This window comes from Marmota flaviventris, chromosome 5, assembly GCF_047511675.1.
Source record: "Marmota flaviventris isolate mMarFla1 chromosome 5, mMarFla1.hap1, whole genome shotgun sequence".
Classification (NCBI taxonomy): Eukaryota; Metazoa; Chordata; class Mammalia; order Rodentia; family Sciuridae; genus Marmota; species Marmota flaviventris.
This window is the reverse complement of record NC_092502.1, coordinates 63055435-63081469: the sequence shown is the minus strand read 5'-3', so window position 1 is coordinate 63081469 and position 26035 is coordinate 63055435. Positions and strand designations below refer to the sequence as shown.

Here is a 26035-nt window from a genome sequence, read left to right as displayed (position 1 = left end):
TGAAGGGAGGGTAGGGGGTATGAGGGTAGGAAAGATAGTAGAATAACTCAGACAATATTACCCTGTGTACATATGTACATATGTGATTACACGACCATTCTACAGTGGAATTCTACATCATGTACAACCAGACGAATGAGAAGTTATATTCCATTTATGTATGATGTATCAAAATGCATTCTACTGTTATGTTTTAATTAATTAGAACAAACTTAAAAAAAAAACTCAGATAAATAAATAAATAAATAGGAGCTAATGGCACCTATAAGAAGGAGTGTGCTGTGGTCATATTTGTGTTTTAGACTGAATAGTGTAGATATAACTGGAGGAAAATGAGCTTGGAAGAGTTATGCAGTTTATTGATGTTATTTGGGGCAGCCCTGAAATGGGTCATATGTCATGAGATTGAGAAGAGGTAAGGATTAGGTTTAGCACTTAAATGGGAATCAGAGTTTATTATATGACTAAAGCTTTGAAACCGTTTTCTTGAGTTATTACAGTGTCAATTTTCTCACTCTCAACTTAAACAGAGGTTATATATTCTTTACTTTTTAATTTTTTATTTTTTATGTAGAAAAAATAAGGAAACAAACACTAGCACACAAACTTAATAACCAAATAAACCCTATTATTTCCACAGACAGAGCCATGGCTTGGGTATAGTTGAAGTATATTCCCCAGAGTTTCATGTGCTATCTTCAGTGTGTAAGGTTGAGAGGCAGTGGGAGCTTAAAGAGGCAGAAATTGACCCCTCTCTGTAGTCTGACTTCCTGTCTCGTCATACAATCCCCGTATTTCTCACATGTTCTCCCACCATGATGCCGTCTGCTATGAGGTGATGTAGCCAGTTGTGTTCTCACCAGAACGAGCATTTGGGCTTTCAGCTTCCAAAACTGTGATCTAAGTAACACCCATTTTCCTTATAATTGCCCAGCCTCAGGTAATTTGTTGTAATAATATAAAACAAATTAATAGAGAGAGTAAAGGCAGTATCCACCCCTCATCCAGTTTCCCTATTTGTGGTTTAAGTTATTCAGTTATTCAGAGTACAATAATATTAAATGAAAAATGTATGAAATAAACAATTTGTATGTTTTAAGTTGCAAACTATTCTGAGTAGAATGATAAAATCTCTCATTGATCTGCTCCAGCTCAACTAGGACATGAATCATCCCTTTATCCAGAATATCCATTCTGTATACACTACCCTCCCATTAGTCACTTATTAGGTTGTTATTAATCACTCCAGGTTATCTGATGGGCTATCTGAGTATTACAGTGCTTGTATTCAAGTAACCCTTACACAAGAGCCTGGTGCAACATCACAATGTCTAGATCATTCACTTCATCTCATCTCATCATATCAGCATTATATCATCTCACATCATCACAAGAAAAAGAGTGAGTACTGTATAATAAGATACTTAAAGAAAGAGCAAGGGAGAAATTGCCTTTGCATAATTTTTATTTCAGTATATTGTCATAACTATTCTATTTTATTACCAGATACCAAATTTTTTAATGTACCTAATTTATAAAAAAAATTATTATAGGTATGGACGTACAGGGGAAAAAAAGTTTATTTAGGGTTTGGTACTCTTCGTTGTTTCAAGCATATGGTATGGTTTTCAGAAATCATACCCAGCAGATAAGTGGCTCTACTATAGAAAAAATAAATAAAGGTAAAATTCAAGAATCACACTTCCCCCATTCTTACATTCTGAACTTATTTTTTTGTCATTGCTAATAGGATGAGGCAAAATAGTGCAGTAGGAAGAAATGAATTTGTGTAAGTATTGGTAGGGTGAAATGTGGGCCTGACTAAAATAAGCAATCACTATGGGCAGGAGATACTGATGGAAAAAGTAGGGAATAGAAAAAGATGGCTTTAGATATATGGATTTGTCCCTGCATCCTCCATTCTATTCTATTGGTCTTCATGTTCTGACACCAATTCCACACAGTTTTTGTTACTACAGCTCTGTAGTGTAGCTTGAGATCAGGTATTGTGATGGTTTCAGCCTCATTTTAATTACTCAGATTGTTTTGCCTAGTTAGGTCCTTTTATTCTTCCAAATAAAATTTCTGACTGTTTTTTCCAGTTTTGTGAAGAATATCTCTGGCATTTGGATGGGGATTGCACTGAATTTGTACATCATTTGTGGTAATATGGCCATTTTGAAAATATTCATTCTTCCTATCCAAGAATATTGGAGGTATTTCCATCTTCTCAGGTATTATTCAACTTCTTCAATGTTTTATAGTTTTTATCATAGAGATCATTTACCTTCTTGTTTAGATTTATTCCCAGGTTTTAATTTGATGCCGTCCCACTTATTAATTCGGTGTAGTATGTTTTAAGATCAAGCATACCTGCACCTAATTAATAAGTGGGATGCCATCAAATTAGAAAGCTGCTGCATGGCAAAGGAAACAGAGAATGTGAAGAGAGGGGCTACAGAATGGGAGAAAACCTTGGCCAGCTACCCCCTGTCAGGCAGTTAATAACCAGACTATATAAAGGACTCGAAAAGTTTAATATCACAATAACAAATAGCCCAGTCAATAAAGGAGCAATGGGTTGGGGCTGGGGCACAGTGGTAGAGTGCTCCTCTAGCATGTATGAGGCACTGGGTTTGATTCTCAGTACTGCATATAAATAAATAAAATAAAGGTTCACTGACAACTAAAAAAAATTAAAAAGGAGGGGGGTGGGCAAATGGACTAAACAGATAATTTTCAAAAGAAAAATATATAAATGGCCCAAAAATATATGATAAAAATGTTCCAACACCCCCATCAGTGAAGGAAATTGCAAATCAAAACTATACTGAGATTTCATCTCACTGAAGGCAGAATGGCATTTTTCAAGAACACACATAATAATAAATGCTGGAAAGGATGTGGGGAAAAGGTACACTCCTATATTAGTGGGACTGCAAATTAGTAGAATCACTCTGGAGAGCAATGTGGACAGTCCTCAAAAGACTGTGAATAAAATTACCATTTGACCCAGCTATTCCACTCCTTGGCATTTTCCCAAACGAATAAAAATCAGTATACTCTAGTGATACCTGCATACCAATGTTTATAGCAGCATAATTCATTAGAGCTACGTTAAGGTACCAAGATGGGTGCCCATCAACAGAAAAATGGATAAAGAAAATGTGATATATATATATATATAATATATATATATATATATATATATATATATATATATATATATATATATATATATATACACATACACAATGAAGTTCTACTCAGCCATAGAGAAGAATTCAATTAAGGCATTTGCAGGTAAATGGATGGAACTGAAAAACATCATGCTAAGTGAACTCAAAAAGTCAAGGGTCAAAAGTGGAAGCTAGAGAGAAATAAGATATTAAGTGGGGAGGATGGAGTACCATGAAAATAGAAAGGACCACAGTGGTGTAGAGGGAGAGGACTGAGGAAGGGGCACAGGAAAAGGGAGGAGCTACTGAATGAAATTGACCAAACTATGCTATGTACAAACATGACTATGCCACAGTGAATTCCACTTTTATGAATGTCTATAGAGCACCAATTAAAAAGCAAAATAAAAATAAAAATAAAAGGAAGAACAGTAAGAGTAGAGGAAGAGCAGGGAAGAGAGAAAAGGTGGAGTACTAGGGGTTGAAATGGAGCAAATCATATTACATAAAAGTATGAGTATATCAAAATAAACCCAATATTATGCATAGCTATAATGTATTAATAAAAATACTGAAAAAAAACATTAGTTGTCCTTCCTGACTGCTCTGGTTCTGCCAGTTTTACTCCTATTATTTCATAATCAATGTGTCTCCAAATCTACTTCTTAGATTCAGATTTAAAGGGAATACATCAAAATGACTAAAAAGTACTGGCCCTTCAGCTGAAACTAGCTACTTCTCTAAGTCCCTGATTCCTCAGCTGAATAACAAGGGGAATTACCATATTTGTTTCTTAAGATTGCTTTAAGTGTTAAATGAGATAGAGCACATAGCAGGCATAGCACAGTTCTAGCACATAGTAAATACTCAATATGCTTGTTTTCCTGATGATATTCCATTCCTACAGCCACTGTTCTGTCCCTGGATTACTGCCTTAGCTATGGTTCTGGGTTCTCTCTGTCCCTTCAACTTACTGACCCAGGAATTCCTGGTTCAGGCTCTACTTCAATTTAACTCCCTCATTTTTCTCTATCCCTTTAAGGAACCATCCTGCTCCCTCCTGTGACCCCCAAACTATTGGAAAAGAAATCTCTAGTACTCTCAAACTCTTGTCTTATTTCACTTTTATGTTTTTCTGCCCTCCCCAGGATGAACCTGTCTCCATGATAGATCCTCTTACAAAGCTCAAGTTTATGCCCCCACCTCTGCAGGAATATAAGAAGGAATAAACAAGCTACCCGCAGCCTGAAATGGACTCATTTTATCTTCACAGACTCATTCCTCATCTCCAAAAGACCTTCCATGGCTTGGTGTCCAACATGAAAATTTCCTCTCCCTATAAATAGCTGCCAAAACCCAAAGCAACACTACTCCTAATCCATATTTTCTCATCCTTTTAAATTTAGAGAGCTTCATCTCCACCCAAACTTCATGTGCCTTATCTTTGAATACATCTGGAGGATCATTAACTCAGCCTCACCCCTGAGAAATTAAATCTAACACTTTTCCCTTTAGCCACAACCTGTGTAAATAATCCTTCATGCTTTCCACACCTACTAGGTTTACATTTTGCCTAAACCTTGACCTCTAAACACAAAAAAGGTTTATAATTTGCATAGTCCATCAGAATCTTTCAGAATACTTGACTCTCTTCCAAAGCTTGCTACCTCCTAACACAGTCTTTATGGTCCCCTCAAATCTCTGACATACTCATTTCCTAGGCATAAAATCACTGTTCTTCAATTATCATTTAGTGTCATAATGAACTTTGGGAAAAATACAGAGTGTGGTACTATGAGTGCTAAATTTGTCTAGTGGCCATCAGTTTTATATCCACTGTTAACTGTCTGATATATTCCCATCAATGACTGTGCCATGCCTTCTCCCTCTTTCTCAAGCTACCAAGCCATCTCAATTTTTCCACTGCAGAAAGAAACCCCAGCACTCAATTACCCAAGTCTGCCCCACAATGGGTCCCCCTTGTCCCTCTTTCTCTACCTATTAAAATATCAGTAACCATATTCATCTGTGCACTTGTCTTCTGTCTGTGTCAGTGGGAACAGTGCTTCATCTGTGCTCTTAATATTGTTCCCTACCCCTCAACAGCTTCTAGTTAGCCACCCTCCCTTATGTATTTTACATTTCTTTTTTTTTTTTTTTGCCTTTGATTTTAAGACATATGCAATCTACCCAAGACCTTGTTGAAGTCTCTGCTTCTTTTCCATTCCTCTTTTTTTGACAACCAATATACCAATCTTCTAAAAACATAACTTACAACCCTACATTCACACATACTCCTGATCACCCCTCAATCCATTCCTACACCTCTTTGCTAAGAATACATTTTCAGAGTGTATAAATACACTTCAACTTAAAACATAATAGTTTTTTTTCTCATTATTCATTATCTTCATACTTTCATAGTAAACAATAAAACTGACAATTACCTTTCCTTATTAGAACCTTCGCTTCACTTTTTTTCCATGGCTGAACTCCATAGTCTCCTCCACTAATTGATGTCATGATCTTGGGAAGATGACTTAAACCCTCTGAGCCTTAACTTACTCACTGGTAAAATTAGGGTAAATAAAATTCTTTCTTCAAAGAGTTCATGTTCCATACCATCAGCTACCTATATGCAGATCTAATTATGAGCTTGACACCCTGATACATACACGTTCATCACACATTCACATCCCTAATAGATTGTTATATATTAAGCCATGCACTGGATAGCAATGTATTAGTCAACAACACACCACATATATGACCGTGGTTCCATAAGATTACAATGGAGCTGAAAATTCCCCATTACCTAGAAATGGTATGGCCATAATAATGTCAGAGTGAAAGAATTAGGAACATTTGTGGTGAGCTGTTATAATAAATAGCTCTACTGTACCACTACTTTATAAAAGTATAGGACATACAATTATATGCAGCACATAGTACTCATTAACAATAATAAGTAGTAATGGTACTGGTGTATGTATTTACTATCCTATACACTTTTATCATTATTTTACCATATGATCCTACTTATATAAAAAAGATAACTGTAAAATAATATGCTTTGGGATGCCTGCTGCAATCTCAAGGATCTCTTGCTTACTGTAGCTCTTAATTGCATCATTTTCTCCTGTGCTTGATTAATTTTATGTTTTGTTCAGAAGGCCCTGGGAGCAATAGTATGTGTACTATAAATAGCCTAAGTGTGTAGTAGGCTGTGTCATGTAGGTTTATGTAATTTCACTCTACAATATTTACACATTAACTAAATTGCCTAATGACCCATGTTTCTTAACACATCCCCCATTGTTAAGTAATACATGATTCTATGTGTGTGTGAGCATGTGTGTGTGTGTGTGTGTGTGTGTGTGTGTGTGTCTATGAAGATTTACTTAACACACAAAAACACCCTGGATGATAAATATCTGTTTTAGAGGTAAGGAAATTAAACTATCTAGAGGTAACCTACATATTCAAAGGCACACAATCACATTTTTCAGAGGAAGATTGCAAATGAGATCCACTGGACTCAATGCCTATGTTCTTAACCACAAGATTATATTGCTTCCATAAGATAAAAGAGTTCAAACTTGAGCAGGTCCTTCTGTGTCATTTATTATTTACATAATATGTTTTGTTAATGCTGTGTTTCAGAATGTACTAAATAAACCTGCTAAGCAGTGGACTGATAGAACAGTCTATTGCCTTCCCCCAGGTTTTCATACACATGTCCCTGAGCTCAATAGATAAAGAGAAGTTCTTTGGGCGATTGTGCCTGGCCAACACAAGCAATTCATAGAATTGACTCTGGGCTGCTCATTGATAAAATAAATAATCATGATACCATAATCAAATGCACTGTGCTATAGGACAGACTTTCACATAATAGGTTCCAATTACATAACTGTGTTGTGGGTAACAACAGACCTCACTGGACAGACGATGAAACTTAGACTGTGGTGTGATCTCTGGGCTGTTTGCCAGCTACTTCCAGATCTCCCCCTTCTGGCCTTCAGGAGACAAGTAACCTCTGTGGTTGGGAAAGGCCAGTCAGTGACAGAGGGGAAATGGTAGTGGTGTTGCTTCTGAGTTGGGATGCATACCTCACTGCTGAGAAGGCAGATCCTCAGGATTATGTCTTTGCTTCACCTTATAGCAATAATCCAAGCAGTCCTCGGTCCACTTGGCAGCCAAAGGGAAGGCAACACAGCATATCAGCACCCTACCATACGTGGGAACCCATTTATATTGTTACAAGTCATGAAATCTCAGGGCTGTGTTACCACAGTCCAACAAAGCTTTTCTGACTGATATGGTCTCATGGCTTATAAATGACTTATCCAATACCACACTGCTAGAAGATGTCAAAAGTAATATGGCAATGCCCCTCTTCCAGCCTCATAAATGCTAAAGCCCCTGTTCCTTTCATCAGGTCCCATTTTCTTTATAAATGCATTGCTTCAAAAGGTTTTTTAAAAATATATTTCCCAGGAGCCGAAATATAAATACAGGTATAGCCTGAGTAGTCTGGGCTTGATATTTTCCATTAGTAAAATAAAGAAAGCTTGAATTTTTCACTGATTTCATAATAAGTGAAATAGTTAAACACTTCTATGTGAACTTTAGAATTCTAAGTAACAGTCAGAAGTATACCTCTCACCTTAAATAACCAACTTATTGGTCAAATAGGAAGTAACAATTAAGTGACAAGGACTGCAACATCGCCTGGGTGTGACCTGCTTTGAGATCCTTTCAAGTGCCAACACTGAGTCTGGATGACCTCACAGGGAAGGTGGAGAATCCAAGGCTGGCCATATAAACACGATCCCTTTCCTAGGGCATGGCCCATTCAGTGGTGTGATTGTCTCTGGGCAGCCTCTGTGACATAGCCACTGGCACCATGAAGATCACTGGAGGTCTCCTTCTGCTCTGCACACTGACCTATTTCTGCAGCAGCTCAGGTGAGTTAAGGGGGAATAGTGTTCCACACAGCCATTAGCAGATTTCCCAAATAATCCCTCCTGGGATGTGAGTGTCTGAGAGAAATGTCTGGTTGGGTAGATTTAAAGTGTGCTGGTTTGTAAGAAAAAAAAAATCTCTGGCTTAAGCGAGACTCTTGTGTTTCAACTGGAGCTTGAGGGAGTTGGATCTAATGTTTTCATTTTCAAAGATTCTTATTTGCATCCATGGATTTAAAAAAACTAATTTTTCCTAAGTCTTCCATTTTATAAGGACAAGGGAAGTTGTCTGTGTTATTAGATACTATTATTAGTGCAAAGATGCAAGAAAACTCAAGTGTCTTCCCAAATCAATACAGGGGCATCAACATAAAACACATATCCGGAGATCAAGAATAAACAATTATAAGGTAAAAATGTGCCTGATTAAAATAAGGCATTCCATCACATTCCTTTATGGCTATTGGGAGGGAGAGGATAGCAAAGACGGAGCCTTGTCACAAGCAGCACTCCAATACTTCTTACTGTTATTGACATTGAATCACAATAAAAAGCACTACAAGCTCCAGAAGACAGCCCTTCATTAATAAAGAAAGGATATTTAGATAATTCTCTTGCCTAACCCTTTGGCCATTCAATTTCCTCAGCAAAGAACTGAGATTTTACATATAGTTGAGGAGTGTGCTGAGACTCACTGCCAAAGGAATGAGAACAAAACACTAGTTAATGAGATTTCAAGGCTTTGTTCTGTTCTTAACATTTCCATCTGTATCTGTCTTTCAGAAGTTGCCAGTCAACCTTTAAAAACAGTGAGTATGTTAAATAATACTTGGATTTCTACTTCTGTTGACTGTCAGTCAATGAATACTTGTGAAACATAGATGCATGATTAATTCAACATGTTTAGGGGAGCGTAAATGGGGAGGCAAACATGGACAACAACACAGTGCTCACAGAAGGTAATTGAAGAAATATGACATAAATATATACGACCATACCTGAAAATTTTTATTAACTCCAGAATTAAAGAAAAGAGCTGACTTCCAGCCAAGAGACTGGTAACATTTTCATGGAAGGAAAAACATGTGAGAGGCAGAACAGAAGCACCTCAATTAATTGCCCAGGCTCTGGATTTCAATCCAATCTTACCACTTACCAGCATTGACGTTATATACAAGTAATATCTCTTTCTAAGTTTTCCTTTCCCCTCCAGAAATAGAGGAAACAGCAGAATTTTCCCTATTCAATTGTTCTAAATATTAAACAAAGAATATTCATGTAAAATTTAAGTGCCTGGCACAGAAATGCTCATCAGTTGCTAACTGAGTATAGTATTAAAAACAGAAATGGTGCTAGTAGAATAGAATTTATCAAATTGGTGATATTATTACTTATAAAGGTAACCTCAGCAACACCATAAGATCTAAGCTGAAACTTCTAGTTCTTGTAGCCAGGGTCACACTGCTTGAGGTCTGAGTAAAGAGCAGGGCATTCTGTTCTGTCTAACCAGGAGGTGGATTGCAGCATTTACAAGAAGTACCCAGTGGTGGCCATCCCCTGCCCCATCACAAACATGCCAGTTTGTGGTTCTGACTACATCACATATGGAAATAAATGTCACTTGTGTATCGAGACCTTGTAAGTATCACATGGGAAGAAAAAGTTCTGGGACCAGGGTTCTCAACTACAATCCATTCTCTCTCCAGGAGCCTGCTTAGCTCTCTATAAACTATACTAATCTCCACCCAGAGTAGCTGATAGGGTCAGAAAACTGGCTGTTGCTCAGTCAGACCAGGGTTGGGCCTGCTTTCTGTCAACTGGAACTGCTCCCATCCAATTACTGAACCTCCGATTCCTATCTGTCAGTTGTGGGAACCTAACGAAACCATGAGTTCTCAGACTGCTGTCCTTGAACCCGGAGATCCTACAAAGGCAAGTCAGAAGTCACCACAAGCATTAAGTGGGCAATTTGGGGTGGTCTTTAACCCCAAGTTCAGTTTTAAGTAGTGGAGTGCCACACAACTTTGTTTGAAGACAGTGTCCAGAACTCCACAAGAAACATGGCTTCCAAGATGCACATAACAACCTTAATGCCGCTCGTTTCTTAGACTACCGTGGTTTGGGTTGCTTTATCCTCCCTTTCCTAGAGGCTCTAAGTATCTGTATCCTTACTGGGGGGTAGGGAACCAAAATGATTGTTTTTCTTTTATCTAAAATATGGGATGCCAGCTGTCAGTATTTAGACCAGAATCCCAAGGATATGTTTTGTTTAGGTATTTTGTTCGGCAAGCACAATGTTTTTGAAGAAATGTAACTAGGCAGATGTCACTTTTTTGATGCAAGACATGCAAATTAGTACTTCCTGTCTCACGCTAAGTCCACTTGGTATCATTTTAAACTCTTCTTTAAGCTACTAGATTTTGGCGACTTGTTTTAGATCTTAAGTTTTTCATCTCTGTAATTATCTCAGCAAGTTAGAATATCAAGTTGGGACTGATTCCAGAAGAACATATCTACAGATTTATTTCTATTTAGGAAGTTTTATTTCACAAAAGGAAAGATCTTCTAACATAGACACACTGGGCCCTTGGCCAGGTAATGAGCTGCATTTAAGGGACACTCAAAGGACAGAGCGGAAGTCCTCCCTAATGCAGGTCCAGTTCCATCAAAGGCCTTGCTAACCAGAGAAAGCTGAAGGACCAGCCCCTCAACTTCCACTGTCAGAGTCCTCCTCTTTGCTGTGTCAAGACATGGTGATCAGCCAGGCTCTGTGATCTGCACAGACAGCAGACAGAATGGAATTATCCCTTGTCTTGGGGAATTTTGCTCCTGTCTTTGGCAGAAATAGCCTGTGGCAAGAGCATGACTTCAGTTGGAACTGTTTTGTCATTTGTAAAATAAGATTCTATCTCATAATAGCTATGGTTGTATTTTAGTCAGCTTTTTTGCCGTTGTGACCAAAAGACCTGGCAAGAACAATTTTAGAGGAGGAAGCTTATATGGAGCCTCACGGTTTCAGAGGTCTCAGTTCATAGATGGCCAATTCTACTCCTTGGGGCCTGAGATGAGATAGAACATCATGGTGGAAATGTGTGATGAAGGAATGCAGGCCAGGGCATGATGATCACGAAGCAGAGAGACTTCACTCACCAGATACAAAATGTATACCCCAAGGCACACCTTGCAATGCCCACCTCCTCCAGCCACACCCTGTCTGCCTGCAGTTACCATTCAGTTAATCCTTATCAGGGAATTAATTCACCAATTGGGTTAAGGCTCTCATAATCCAATCATTTCACCTATAGACAAGTTTGTGTTGTCTCACATGTGAGCTTTTGGGGGACACCTCAAATCTAAATCATTTCAGGTTGTTTTTAAGATGTTATAAGATTTCCTCTTGTATTAATGAATCTTATTAATCATGTCTTCCCACAGGAAAAGTAATGGAAAAGTCCAATTTCTTCACGAAGGACACTGCTGACTTCTGTATAGACATGGACAGAGAGCAGTGATGTCCTCATGGTTCAGTGTCCCCGGGCTCTCACTGACTTCCTTCAGTCTGTGCTGATGTTCTGGGTCAGGTGGAGCCAGATTCGGAGCCACCTTTACTGAAAAGAGAAAGTTGTGCTCTTCCTTATGAACTCATGTCTTATGGACAGACTGGCTTCTTTTTACACCTCAATAAAGGAGCCTCCACAGAAAGTTTATCTTGGCTTCTGTTCATCTGTGTTTCTAAGATCAGATTTATTATCTCCTGAATATGATACTTGTTATTCAGGAGAAAATTTTGAAAAAAAATTCCCAAATGGTTTCCAAGAAATATGTGTGTGTGTGTGTGCGTATACACACACACAGACCCAATCAATACTTACACACACATAGACACAAATGCCAGTGAACACTTCACCCTCTCCTGAACTCTATTTACTAAGAACTACTCTCTGGATCATATTGGTTCTTTATATTGACCTCTTTTCCAGCGTTCCCTCAAAGGGAACATTTTCATTCCAAGGAGTTATTCCTAGAAAGGTTTTCCTGCCCATTTTTTTCCTAGATGCCCACCATGATTTCTCATGGCCCAGCTCTACTAGAACACATATGGGAAAGCTCCTGCTATGGGGAAGCACATTCACTGCCCTGAGTTCTGACTGCTGAGATGCTGTACTCTTTAGAGTAGAAAACCATATTGAAGAGGCCATCAACCTCCAGAGCCAGTGAGACCATCACACAAAGTTTACCATTCTGTCCAATTTGTACACTTTCACATATTTGAAAATGAATGCTTGCTTGCCTCACCACGCAACTAAATCATTCAGGGTCCCTCCAGGTGAATTTGGGTTGGCACGAAATAATCACACAAAGACAGAGAAAATACCTTTTTCTCAGGGTCCAGTGATGGCTGTCAACCTTAGGAGTCCATTGGAAAGAGTGAGCCACCTGAATTCTTTATTATAGAGGGGGACACAGAAGGAAGTTCCATGGAGTGTTCTTTCCAAATAAGGCAAAGGGTCAGGTTTCATGGGGTTGAGTCTAACTCTAGCTTTGTGACAGGCTTGTGGGCAGTAGATTGATTGACATCTTGGCAAGTCACGCCCATCTTAGGTGCCATATGGGAACACAGGCAGAGAGGAAAGTGTACAGGTTTGTTGCACGGCCCAAAGAACACACAACACCAGGCCAGTTCTCCCATAAGTTCAAATGCCCATAGTTCACATGGCTGGCCTGCAACGTTTGCTCTTCGTTAAAATTTGTCTTTTCCATGATAAAATTCTCACTTAATTCAACGCTTCTCAAGAGGTTATATATGTCAATCATAAATCAGCTCTTCATCTGAATCTATTAGAATCAGGCATTGTACATTTTTTAAACATATTTAAGACTAATTTTTTTTAGTTATTGATGAACACAATACCTTTATTTTATTTATTTATTTTTATGTAGTGCTGAGGATCGAACCCAATGCCTCACATATGCAAGGCAAGTGCATTACCACTGAACTACAAACCCAGCCTCAGGCATTGTCCTTTTTAAAGTTTGTTGGTATGTTACCCCCAAATTGACTAATCACCCAATTTTTGTCTGATGAATGCAGAAAAATCAAAACTGTTGCCTCCCTACCAATCCTTGCCTTCTATTAATGCAGCCTAACACACCAAGGAGTATAATTATAATATAGAAACACTATTAAACATAAACATAATGTGTTTACAAGTGCTAGGCTTGCTGCATAAGAATAATGAGAAACTTGTTAAAATAAAGATGCCTGGACTCCACCCCATTTATTATAATTTAGCAAAGTGGAGAAGCCTAAACAATCTTAATATTTAGTTGGTGTACATTAGGCACTAGAAAACTCATAGTTATCTAACCCCCTCAATATAACAGGGTCCCCATGAAAAGGAAAATCATGAGATTACTAGGAAAGTGAAACCAGATCTGGAGAAGCAAAATCCAATGTGGCAGAACTGGAGTCCTTCTTGGCAAGTAAGAACTGAAACTGGCTTTCACTTCTCCTCCTAATTGGACCATAATAACACTCCTACACAGTAGCCACTGTGAGGTTGCATTCATTTAAATATGACCTTTGGTAGAAGAGTTTAAACAGAACATCTGCTCAACACCATGCCCACTCTAAAGAAGTAACCTTTTCACAAGAATGACACGTCTTGTCTGAGTCTCCTCACTTTGGCATTTTGGCTTTCCTCTGGTGAGAAAGTCTCTCCTCATCTATGAGCATTCCCTGTCTGGAAAATTTAGAAGCATACTTTGGAGGAAAAACAGGTGAGTGCTAAATCACCCAAATTTTGTAATATGAAACAAAAAAAAATAGTTTTTCACATTTACTATATACATATTTTTTTAAATTCAATCTATATAAAGTATTTTAAAAGAACAACTTTTGGTCTTTGTCTTTTTCACTCAGTTTTCTTTTTTTTCTATATCTTCTTGGTAGTTCCAAGCATAAGATTAGTTTGACTCCATTTATTATCTATCAAGTTTTAAAAGTTGTTTTGAAATTACTGCATCCATTTAAGTTTTTAAATTTTCTTTTCAAACATAACTTTATCATTTATAAAATAATTTAATGAGCATTTTTCTAATACCTTATTTTAGTTAATGAATCAGGGTTTATAATACGAACAACCAAAAATAGGAGTGATTCAAATTAGTCTCACTGACGGGTGATATTGATGATCACAGACCACCAGCAGCTGTTTAAAATCAACGACGTTTACACATATTTACATGTATGGCACATATGTGTTCAATTCCTTTTTCCTCCATTTTCCCAGGAAAAGTCAAAGTTAATCTTCACCACATGGAAAGCTGCTAACTTAGAGAAAAACGAGTGTAAAGTGGATTTCTGATAAATTTTTACCTTTCCAAGTTCAGGCCATAAAAGAAAAAATGATTTAGTTCAGTTTTGCTCATGTATTTGTGTGACCATCAGCTTTTGTACCTTGATAGCTTTATTTTATCCTCATCATCATTGTCTTCATCTTAAGGTCCCACCAAGTGGCTCAGAAAGCACAGGAAACCTGGTACAGAAATCAAGCATGCTTCCCCCAGTCTGAACATTTTCCAGGAAGGTCATGTGGTATCTACAAGAATCTCCTTACTTAAAAAATTAAGAGGATAATCATTCCTTATCTGAATTTGCCATTTAATTATTATGAAGACTTATACTTTGTTTTTTTTTTTAAGTAATTTTCCAATTTAGCTCTTCTATTTAAGTTTTAGATCCATTTTGGGTTAATTTTTGCATATGGTTTCTTTCATTGTTGTCCCGTAGTCCTAGCACCAAGTTTTGAAAAATCTGTTCTCTAAAGAATTATAATGACACTCTTGTTAAAAATCAGTGCACCATATATCCAAAATATGCAAAGAACACAAGCTACTCAATAACATGAAAACAAGCAGCTCTATTAAAACATGAGCAAATGACCTGAACAGACATTTCTTGAAAGAAAGTGTACAAAATGGTCAACAGGTATAAGGAAAAAAACATTCAACACCTTTAATAATCAGAGAAATGTAATTTAAAGCCACAACAAGATATCACTATACATCTGTAAAACTGGCTGTATAAAAAAGAATGAAGCGGGCTGGTGATATAGCTCAGTAGCTGAACTTCGCCTATCATACGTGAGTACATGATGCCCATAAATGTATACAATTATTACTTGTCAGTTAAAAATAAAATAAGACTTTAAAAACCCAATTCACCATAAATGTAACAGCTTATTTTGGACTCTCATTTCTATTACATTAATCTATATGATATTGTCATACCACACTGTGCTGACTACTATCACTCTGTAGTAAATTTTAAAATTAGGAAGGATGAGTTCTCCAACTTCCTTTTTTTTTCAAGATTATTTTACCAGTTCTGCACAATTTATATTTTCACAGGAATTTTAAGAAGAGTTTGTTCATCTTTCCAAGAAAGGTGGATAAGATTTTGGTGGGGGTAGTCCTGAATCTGTAAGTCAATTTGGAGAATACTGTTATCTTAATAATATTAAGTCTTGCAATATTAGATTATTTTGCTATAAAGGCATTGGAATAGATACCAAAATAGGTATGAGATCCTGAGATGAGGAGTATATGTGAAGCTCTTGGTTTATTCTTATAATAATAAATTCAGAATAAAAAATTAAAAGTTTAAAAAATTGGTTCTTCTTGCTTGTCATGAAAAGCAGGTGTTGGTAATCTGATTAACCTGTTCCAATGAAGGAGACCAGTTTTCAAGAGCAAGGTACTAAGTGACTTTAAAATATCAATCCTGTGTGAACTAGGGAAGGATAGGCAACACAGGCTGTGTTCTTAAGTAAATTTTCAAATAAACCACACAGTTCTTCCCACTTGCTAATTACCTAACATAACAGCATACCACAGGTACACAGCCACACCAATGTTTATAGCAGCACAATTCACAATAAATAAACTGTGAAAACAACCTAGATGCCCTTCAATAGGTGAATGGATAAAAAAAAATGTGGTACATATACACAATGGAATATTACTCAGCAATAAAAGAGAATAAAATCATGGCATTTGCAGGTAAATGGATAGAGTTAGAGAAGATAATGCTAAGGTGAAGTTAGCCAATCCCAAATAACCAAATGCCAAATGTTTTCTTTAATATAAGGAGGCTGATTCATAGTGGAATAGGGAGAGGGAGCATGGGAGGAATAGACGAATTCTAGACAGGGCAGAGGGGTTGGAGGGGAAGGGAGGGTGCATGGGGTTAGAAATGATGGTGGAACGTGATTCATTATTATCCAAAGTACATGTATGAAGACACTAATTGGTGTGAATATACTTTGTATACAAAACAGAGATATGAAAAATTGTGCTCTATATGTGTAATAAGAATTGTAATGCGTTCTGTTGTCACATAAAATAAACAAAAATATAAAAGAGTTGGTAGCAAACCCCCCCATAAGTTTCACATGTTAATTTTTATAACATTAAAAGGATAATAGAAATTAAACAAAAGAAAAGAAAAATTTGAGGACTCTTTTGGAAAAACAATCACAATTTCATAGTATCAGTTCAAATTTCATTTTGTTTTTCGTTATAAAACTCGGGGCTGCCTGAAAGATCTTGCTTATATGATGAGACAAGACTGCACTGTGTTGAAAATATTTCTGAGAAGCTCAAGTGATTCTGTGTCAAGGATTTCCCAGTTCCCAGATTTTGCAATGGTTCTTTTCCCATAGGTGAACACTTGACCCTTGCAGATGCTGGGATGACTTTTCACCAGAGAAGAGGCTTAAGTAACCAATCAGCCCAATCCTCAGATACTCATCATAGAGTCGCTTTTATGTTACTCCTCCTCTGACATGTATCTAAATATTGAAATTCAGCTGTGTCTTCTTGGACTTCAATTCACATAACTTTCTTATTCCCTGGCTTTGAGCATCCCCTGTTAAAGCCCTCAACCTCTATGGGAACTGCTGTGTCTGGACCATCCTCTCTCCCTTCTATACTAACATTTAAAAGAGTTGTGTGTCTTAGGGCTCTAGTCCACCTAACATCCCTCAAGTAGAACTTCCCTCACTGAATATCTGTTTCTAGAGTATAAAGTGAGACTCTGTTAAGTCATGATGGACCTGGATGTTTGCTATTTCTTAAACTATGACTTTAAGAAAATTGGTCCTGCCAAATAGTTTACCCCTCTCAGGAGAAGGATGAACTGGAGTTTTTGAGACACTTACTCTGAATTCCAATACAAAGTAATATAATCGGAAACCTTGAAGATATGATTTAACCACTCTGAACCTCATTTCACCTCTCTAAGAAGGAAATAGTAATGCCTACATGTTCTAGAATCTGAACTAGATGAGTTTCCATGACAGATGAGGAGGAGAACATTGAGAAGATAACAATTGGAAGGGTGGCACACAGCAGTGGTAAATAAAAGGGGTTAAGGTAAGTAGGCTTTTTGAAAGATTCCTTGGGAACAGGTTATCATGTTAAACAGACTTTCTATTCCAAAATCTGTAATTCCTCAAGAAATGTCATGGGCTGGCCTAAAACTGTACTAAATTTTTTTGGTGCAGTTTATTGGGCTCACTACACATGAGGACTGACAGGAAAACTCCCCAGAAAACCACATGACTTGTGTGTTGCCACCTGCTTTCTGAGTTGATTCCTGAAAAGATCAACAATAAGCCAAGACCACCTTCTCTCGCGATCAAGAAATGACACACACTTCAAGTTAGAAATGAAATGTCAGTGATCACCTATACCAATGTTTCACCTCACAGGGAAGCTTATAAGATAATAAAGTTGTTGGCTTTTTTTAAAATCCAGAGAGGTTTTGAAGAGGATTCCCATACTAAAGAAAAAGTAATAACACTATCTTATTTTGTCTCATAATGATGAAATTTTATCACAGCATAATTCTAGAATTGGGGAACTTTTTATCTAGATCAGTGATTTTCAAATTATTCCAAGTATCCTAGAGGATTTTATGAGCATTACTCAGTGATCACAGTGGGAAAATGGGGACTAGACCCCAGGCCACTACATTCCCTCATTCCCACTTCAACTAACAGAGCTTCTCTGTCTTCTGTTTAATATATCATATTTCTATGTAATGTTTCCAACTTCTCTGCTTGCTCTTGTGACCTTGAATAACTGCTTAATCTCTCCGTGCTTTGCTTTATTCATTTTTAAAGTCTGGTAGTAATAATATTTTGTCTCATAAACTTGTTTTAAAATTTAAACGAGTAAATACCCATACAGCAGTTACAATAGTATCTGACACATAGTACCTTCACAGTAAGTATTCTTGTTATTATTACAATTGTTATAAAATATCTATTTTTCTGTGAAAATATGGATGGAGTCCACGTCACAATGCATACAGGAATCACTTGTTCAGAGGCTCTGACAGGTATCCACCCAGACTCATGGGACACTTCAAATGACAAGTTCTTATTACTTCATTGTCATTGTCAAACATCTCTGATCATCACAAAGTTCCTTTATCTATCATGCCAAGATCTTTTATTCCAATCAGGCCACAAACATACAGAACTTGTTTACCTTAAAATAGTCTCCAAGTGATTTCTGAGTCTCTTCTCCACATCACAGATGCCATCTTTGCCTTTATCATCATGATCATTGTCACAAAAAGCTCTTGTGTGTTCATAACTTGTCACAAGCTAGATATGAGTACTTTACATTTATGACCTCATTTAAAATGCACAGTGAGGTTGTGGTGGAGGTATCATTAACTTTATCCTGAAAGTTTATTTACATTATTCTGACATTTGTGAAGACAACAAGGAAGATTTATGTAAGACTTATTACAATGAGAGTATTGTAATAGAGAGGAGAGATTAAGCTAAACTCCAAGTACAAGGACAAGTGAGGATTCATAGCCAAGGAGAAGGGATTGGATCTGTGAATGGAAAATTACTTCAAAGAAAACATCAAGGTAGGGGGATTTTTGTTAAACTGACCTAACAGGATTCTTGCTAAGGTAGAATGTCCTATATCAAAGATGGAGGATGAGGAACTTGATCAAGTATCAAGCATGATCAGATATCAATGGTGCTGGGATAATTTAATGGGATTTTTTTGTTTGGGGGTAGGCCAAAAACAGGATAGGGTCCAAGGTCAAAGCCTAGTCAAGAAAAGGGTTCAGAGGATGCTGATGAAAGTTTGGTGGAGGAGAGTCCTTATGACTACATGAGGGAAACTACAAGTTTCTCATTGATCATGGCATGCCCAAGGTGTAATACTGTCTCTAGCACAGAGTAAAGGTTCATTAATATTTAATTAAAGATAAAATGAAGAAAAAGAAAGTAGACATATAGCAGATAAATAACTTGTACAAAATCATATAGATATAGTGGAGCTAACAATAAATTCAGGTGTACAAGACTCTCAGTTTTATGTCAGGAACATTATGATGCTTGGTCTCAGACCATCCCACCACGAGTTCCATCTACCTTTATCCTTTTAAAGGGACACAAGTATAAATTTCAGTTTCTCAGCCCCCAAAAGGCATTCCTTCCATTAGTGATACAGACAGCCCTACCATCTCTGTCTATCAAAAATCAAGAGCTAATTTCAAGATATTCTTTTTTCTTGATTTTATTCTATTTTTCTTTTTATTGGTTCTTTTAGTTATACATAACGTTAGGATTTGTTTTGACATAAATTATAAAAGCATGGAATATAATTTGCTCTGATTCAGTCTCTAGTACTTCCCTCTTTCCTACTCTCCTTTCTCTTCCTGTTCCCCTCCCTCTACTCTACTGATCTTTTTGCTATTTACTTAGTTTTTTTCCTTATAGAGTCACTCTATTTAAAAATTTACATAATATCAGTGTTCTTATAGCATTTTTTTAAAAAAGTTTCAAATACAGCATGGCTTAAGAAAAGCACAATTTTTTTGGTCTATTGGAGTGTACCATATTAAATAGAAAATGTCACTAAACATGCATGTGCTTGTGGCTCAGGGCAATGTTACCATCTTATTCTTGATCCATATCAATTTCAGTGAACTTTTTGAACTTCCTTGAGACTTCACTTCCCTATCTGTAAACCAGAACAAGCAATGATAATGGCTACCTGATAACTTTGTTATGAAAATCAAACTATAAAAGTGAAAGTATTCATAAAATCTTAGGCTTTCTGGCTCATAAAGAGAAAACAACAGCAATATATAAGAATAGCACCAGTTTTACTAGGTTCTATTAGCTATTGAAATGGTGGTGTTATTACTTATCTTTCAGAAAAAAAAAAGAATTTCCGTGCCTAGCAGACCTATTTGACATCACTTCAGGATTCTGTCACTGGAAATTGCTATTTCACAATTGAGGTGGGAGCTCTTGACAATATAAAAATATCTAAATAGCTGGAAAGATACTAGAAGGTCATTTATTTTACCTGTATCTGACAGCCCTCTGCCACTTCAGCACTATGAGAACAACATCCTTTATCCTACTCCTGGTTGTGGCACTTGCAACCATATTCAGTGAGTATCTCTCATAACACTACCCTTGCCCTGAGAAAACAGCTCCTCCATCTCTGCCTACATAATATTAGAATGTGCTTATCACATAGGTCATAAGGAAACTTTCTGAAGCATTACTTTTTTTGTCTCTACCAATGAATCACTAAATCACATCATCTCTGGGGTTGAACAATGTCAATGGTCAGCTAAGACCAAATTCTAATCCATACTAACACTTTGTGTAACTTCTTAGGTTATCATCCAGATTCTATTTGACTTCATAGCACCATTTGTGGAGGTGTGTTCTTTTCATAGAACATTATAATCTGTTGTTTGGCTACATGAGCAATTCTTCTTTGATTCTGCTTCTATTATTGAGTTAAAAAACTGTCTCCCTGCCAGGCATGGTGGCTCACACCTATAATCCCAGTGAGCCAGGAGGATCATGAGTTTAAAGCCAGCCTCAGCAATTTATCAAGGCCCTAAGTAACTCAGCGAGACCCTGTCTCCAAATAAAATATAAAAAGGGGCTGAGTATGTGGCTCAGTGGTTAAGTTTCCCTGAATTCACTCCCCAGTAACCTCCCCCAAAAAACTACCTCCCTAGAATTTTTAACCATGAGTTTAGTTTCTGCCACTTACCTATGCCTACTATATAAAAGCAGATGTTCCTTTCATATTAGTGTTTTTTTTTGGTTTTTGGTGGTGCTGGGGATCAATCCCAGGGCTTTGTGCATGCTGGATAAGCACTCTAGCAACTGAGTTATTTCCCCAAACCCCAGTGTTCCTTTCATATAAGAATTTTTTTCAGTATTTACTGAGCTTTTATTATAAAAAGAAAAAGAATAAGACAAACTTCTCATTTATCATAGCACCTTTATTATTTTTTTTGACATTTCAATCATTTTCCAAAAGCAGGGAAGAAAAAAATCTGTGTTAGAAGCTTCGACCTTTGATATTAAGTGGATACAGAGTTCTGAAGAAAAGCTTACACTGTCTTATAAAACTGAGACATAAATCAAATATCGTTTCTCTAATAAGATTAGGTTATTCCAGAGTTTAACTTAATATTGTCTTTGTTTTACTTCCAGATATAGACTGTTCCACAGAGGAGTACCAGGTCAGTTAATCATTCTTGATATAAAAACCCTAATTTTAAAGAATTTTAAAGGCCAATATCAGTAAGGAAATGTTTGATATTATATATTAACTATATTTATGTTGAAGATTTAATTTCTGAGTATCAAAATTGGTTTTAATTCTAACATTATAGAGTGATCGCCCCAAAATGAAGGTGGAAGAACAAATTGATGAGACATTAATATCAAAGTTAAAAAGTCTTGAGTTTCAATTCTACCTCTTTTTCATGTGGCCCTAGGAAAAGTTACTGTGAGATTGTTCTAAGACCTAAACCTACAGAATTTGAAAATGGCCTCTAAGAGAATAAAGACTGTTATTTCTACTTGTCCTTCATGGTTTATTTACATAATGATTATTGCTGGAAAAAAAACTGGGTATAGTAGTAAAAAAACCAACACTCAGGCATTTTAAGTACTCATTTTAACTCTGTTGATTATTAACTATGTGACCCTGTGGCCCGGACAATTTCTTTTATGTCTGTGAATCTTTTATTTTATCTATTAAAAAATAATAAGGTTAAGATATAAGCCTAGTCCTACAGGCCCCAATTCAAGCCATCCTTCACCATCTAATAGTTGTGAGAATGAAAAGGGTTAATGAAGGTTAAGCACTTGGTAGTCACTGTCTGAATTATATCACACAAACCCCAATTCTGGGCTTTGAGCAATCAAGGGGAAGTAAAGCCAGGCCGGCATGGACTTATCAGGGGCACCACTATCTCCTGCTACACTAGCCCCTGAGGTCTTCCTGCCTTTGTGTCATGCTTATTGATCCTTGCATCAGCAACACTCAACTCATTCCCTAAATGTAGGAGGTACATGGAGGATAGCAATTGATGAATGAAAAAATTTATGAGTGGAGCATATCTGGAGGCAAAGGTGAATTCAGGTTTGAGTTTGAGCACTTTCCAGTTATACCATCAGAGATAAACAATTAGTACAATACTGCTTCTGGAATTCTAGAACTGAATGAGCTGAAGATGCAGAATATGTTTTACAGAACTGGAGTTTGTGCCGTCCAGGAAGTAAAGACAAAGGACAAAAACAACAGCCATTATTTTTTCAGTGTTTTCCATGCCATGTAGTTCTAAGCACTGTACACATGTCTTCTCCAATATTTATTTTGTCTTTCAACCTCACAATGCAGTTATTACTACTTTCATTTTGCAGGTAAACAAACTAAAGATTGGAGAGGTGAAGTAACTGCCCCAGGGTCATATAGTAGAATTTTAATTCCATATTTGACTGTATTGTTCACATTCTTCAGTATGCTCAAAGATAACAAATCCAGAAAACTCTTTCTCAGAAATTTTCTACCTACTCCCATAGGTAGATCACTGCTTTGACTTTGCTCCCAGAGTTTAGAACTGTTATTCCTAACTCTAATTTAAAATACATTCGTCTGTCTGTGTGCTGGTGAAATGTATAGCAAGTGTACAAGAGAATAACCAATAACTAATGTTAAAAGTTACCAATGATGTACACTAGTTCTTAAAAGTAAAATAATTATTCTTACAACACTCCTATTGAATTTTATGAGTGAAAAAGATAAGTATCAGGGTAATTCACACAGAACACTTCTGGGTAATCCCTTGAGAATGGGTACATTTGTGGATATGCTATGTGTGTTGAGAACTGATGAATCAACCACTGTAGTGAGAAAATTCTATTTTGAAATAAATTATGATTTTTATAACCAACTATATAAAGATGTCTATTGCTCATGATCTTTTTCTTGTTTTTGTTGGTACCAGAGATTGAACTCAGGGGCTTAACCACTGAGCCACATCCTCAGCCCTTTTTATTTTTTTTATTTTGAGACAAGGTCTCACTAAGTTGCTTAAGGCCTTATTAAGTTGCTAAGGCTGGTCTCAAATTTGTGATCCTCCTATTTCAGGCCCCCAAATTGCTGAGATTATAGGCATGCGCCACCATGCCTGGCTGCTTATGATTTTTCTATCCAAAATAAAATATCTTTATACATGGTATATCTAAAATGGATTAGATAAGGACCAACAATTTTACTAATAAACAAATGCATGGACTTACTTGGACTTGCTCTGGACTTGCTTGGCAAATACTAAATCCTTGGAAATAAATATGTGATTGAAATAATTGAACTTTTAATGTTTGTTTTTAGGTTAATTGCACTCCTTATAGAAACCTACCACCAGAAGAACTAAGATTTTGTCCTCTAGTCTATGAACCAATTTGTGGATCTGATGGCAAAACCTATTCCAATGAATGTATCTTTTGTTTTAAAGTTAAGTAAGTACTGAAATATTATATTTTTTTATATTTGAGTTAAAGTTATGTGCTAAATACCACAATTAGAGAAATAGTTCAGGGCATACAAACTATGGGAAACATATCATATTGACTGTGGAAAATCAGAACCCTGTGACTCAGAGGATTTGAAAGTCCCTGGTGTCATATCCCCATGTATTTTGATGTACATTCATTCTTAAAAGTAAAATAATTATTCTTACAACATTCCTATTGAACTTTATGAGTGAAAAAGACAAGTATCATGGTAATTCATACAGAATACTTCTGGGTAATTCCTTGAGAATGGGTACTTTTGTGGAATTAAGCTTCAGAATCAGAGAAGCCTAGAATCTCCAAATTGGAAGGAAACTTGAGATCATCTAGTTCAACTTTCACCTTGTAATATATTATGTAGAGACTCTGTACAAAGACGTCACCAAGAAATCCCATAGTCCATGCTTATTTCAAGAGGCAAGGAATGCCCGCCCCCCTCCCTCAGCATATCAATCCACATCTGTTAAAATGAGCTATATTAATTTTCAACTTCAGTAACTAGGTTTGGAAATGCAAAAATTCCCCTAATGATTGTACAAAAGGGACCATATCTGAAAAAAACCTAAAGATTTGATCTGTTTTACAGTATGATATTTCAATGAAATGTATATTTTAGATATAGTAAAAAATATATTTTAAAATGAAATAGGCAAAAGCATTTCAAAGGTTAAAAAATAACCTTTGAGTAGCATCAGATCAAAAAACATGAAATGCTGAGTGATATCCAAGAGTGTTTAGAGTTAGGAACAGTATAGTGCTCCACTGTAATCTCAGAGACTCAGGATGCTGAGATAGGAGGATCCAAGTTTGAGGTCAGCCTCAGCAACTTAGAGAATAAGTCTCAAAATAAAAAATAAAAAGGTCTGGGGATATACTACAGCTCAGTGGTAAAGTGTCCCTGGGTCCAATCCCTGATACCCACCCTCCCCCCCAAAAAAAAAGAGTCTAGAAAAATATTGGTTCTTATAAGTATTTTCAAAATATATAGGACAAAATATATATGAAATGAAACCAAATCTAAAATTCATGACATACTGTCCTGGTTCTTTTTTAATGAAAAGTTATAATGCATCCTGAAAAAAAAAACCTTCTAAATGAATGTTTCCTTTAAATTAAAAAAAGTCAATTAAAATATTTTCAAGGATATAAACTAATTGTGATATCTTTTGAGTATCATCTTTATGTAATCAGCACCAGTTTTGAAAATACTGCTAAAATATAGTCATTCCTTTTAAAAACATCAGTAAGTGGGAGACTTTTCCACTTTGGGTTTTTACTGGTGAACTTTCAATGCTAATGAAATGCTAATGAGCTCAGCATTTCTTATTTCTTGCTTTTCTCTTTCTACAGGGAAACTGATGAAAGACTTAAATTTATACATTTTGGAAAATGTTGAATCCATCTTCTGATTCCAAAATACCTTTTAATGCATTTTCTTACTAAGAGATACATTTCATTTCCCAGAAATCCATCACACCTTGCCTAATCTTATCACCATATGTTGATTTCTTTGTAGAATAAAATAGGCCTAAGTGAAATAAACATGTATCTGACTCTTCTATGGGGAGTGAATTGGAATCTTCTAGATTAGTTTTAATTTTAGGACATGTCTAGTAGACTATCTTAGGACCACATTTGCAAGGAAGAGAAAAAAAGGTCATTAAGACTAGCAATAAGGGTTTGGGGTTGTGGCTCAGTGGAAGGGCACTTGCATAGCATGTGTAAGGCACTGAGTTCAATTCTCAGCACCACATAAATAAATGAAAAGCCTATCAACAATAAAAATATTTAAAAAAAAGACTAGCAATAAGAGCTGGGCTGGGGGGTGGGGCGCATGTCTGTAATCCCAGCAGTTCAGGAAACTCAGGCAGGAGGATCACAAGTTCAAAGCCAGCCTCAGCAAAATCGAGGTGTTAAGCAACTCAGTGAGATCCTGTCTCTAAATAAA

At 36.5% G+C, this 26035-nt stretch overlaps 2 protein-coding genes across 2 annotated transcripts; both read left to right on the top strand.

Annotated features, from left to right (window-relative positions):
* Positions 1-8088: 8088 nt before the first annotated feature.
* On the top strand, positions 8089-11627 carry Spink7 (serine peptidase inhibitor Kazal type 7). Its single transcript, XM_027949279.2, has 3 exons — positions 8089-8149; positions 9634-9784; positions 11582-11627. The coding sequence occupies exons 1-3, from the start codon at positions 8089-8091 to the stop codon at positions 11625-11627; spliced, it is 258 nt and encodes an 85-aa protein (XP_027805080.2).
* Positions 11628-20593: 8966 nt separating this feature from the next.
* On the top strand, positions 20594-25483 carry LOC114103543 (serine peptidase inhibitor Kazal type 9). Its single transcript, XM_071612800.1, has 4 exons — positions 20594-20648; positions 21718-21746; positions 23906-24033; positions 25438-25483. The coding sequence occupies exons 1-4, from the start codon at positions 20594-20596 to the stop codon at positions 25481-25483; spliced, it is 258 nt and encodes an 85-aa protein (XP_071468901.1).
* Positions 25484-26035: the final 552 nt, after the last annotated feature.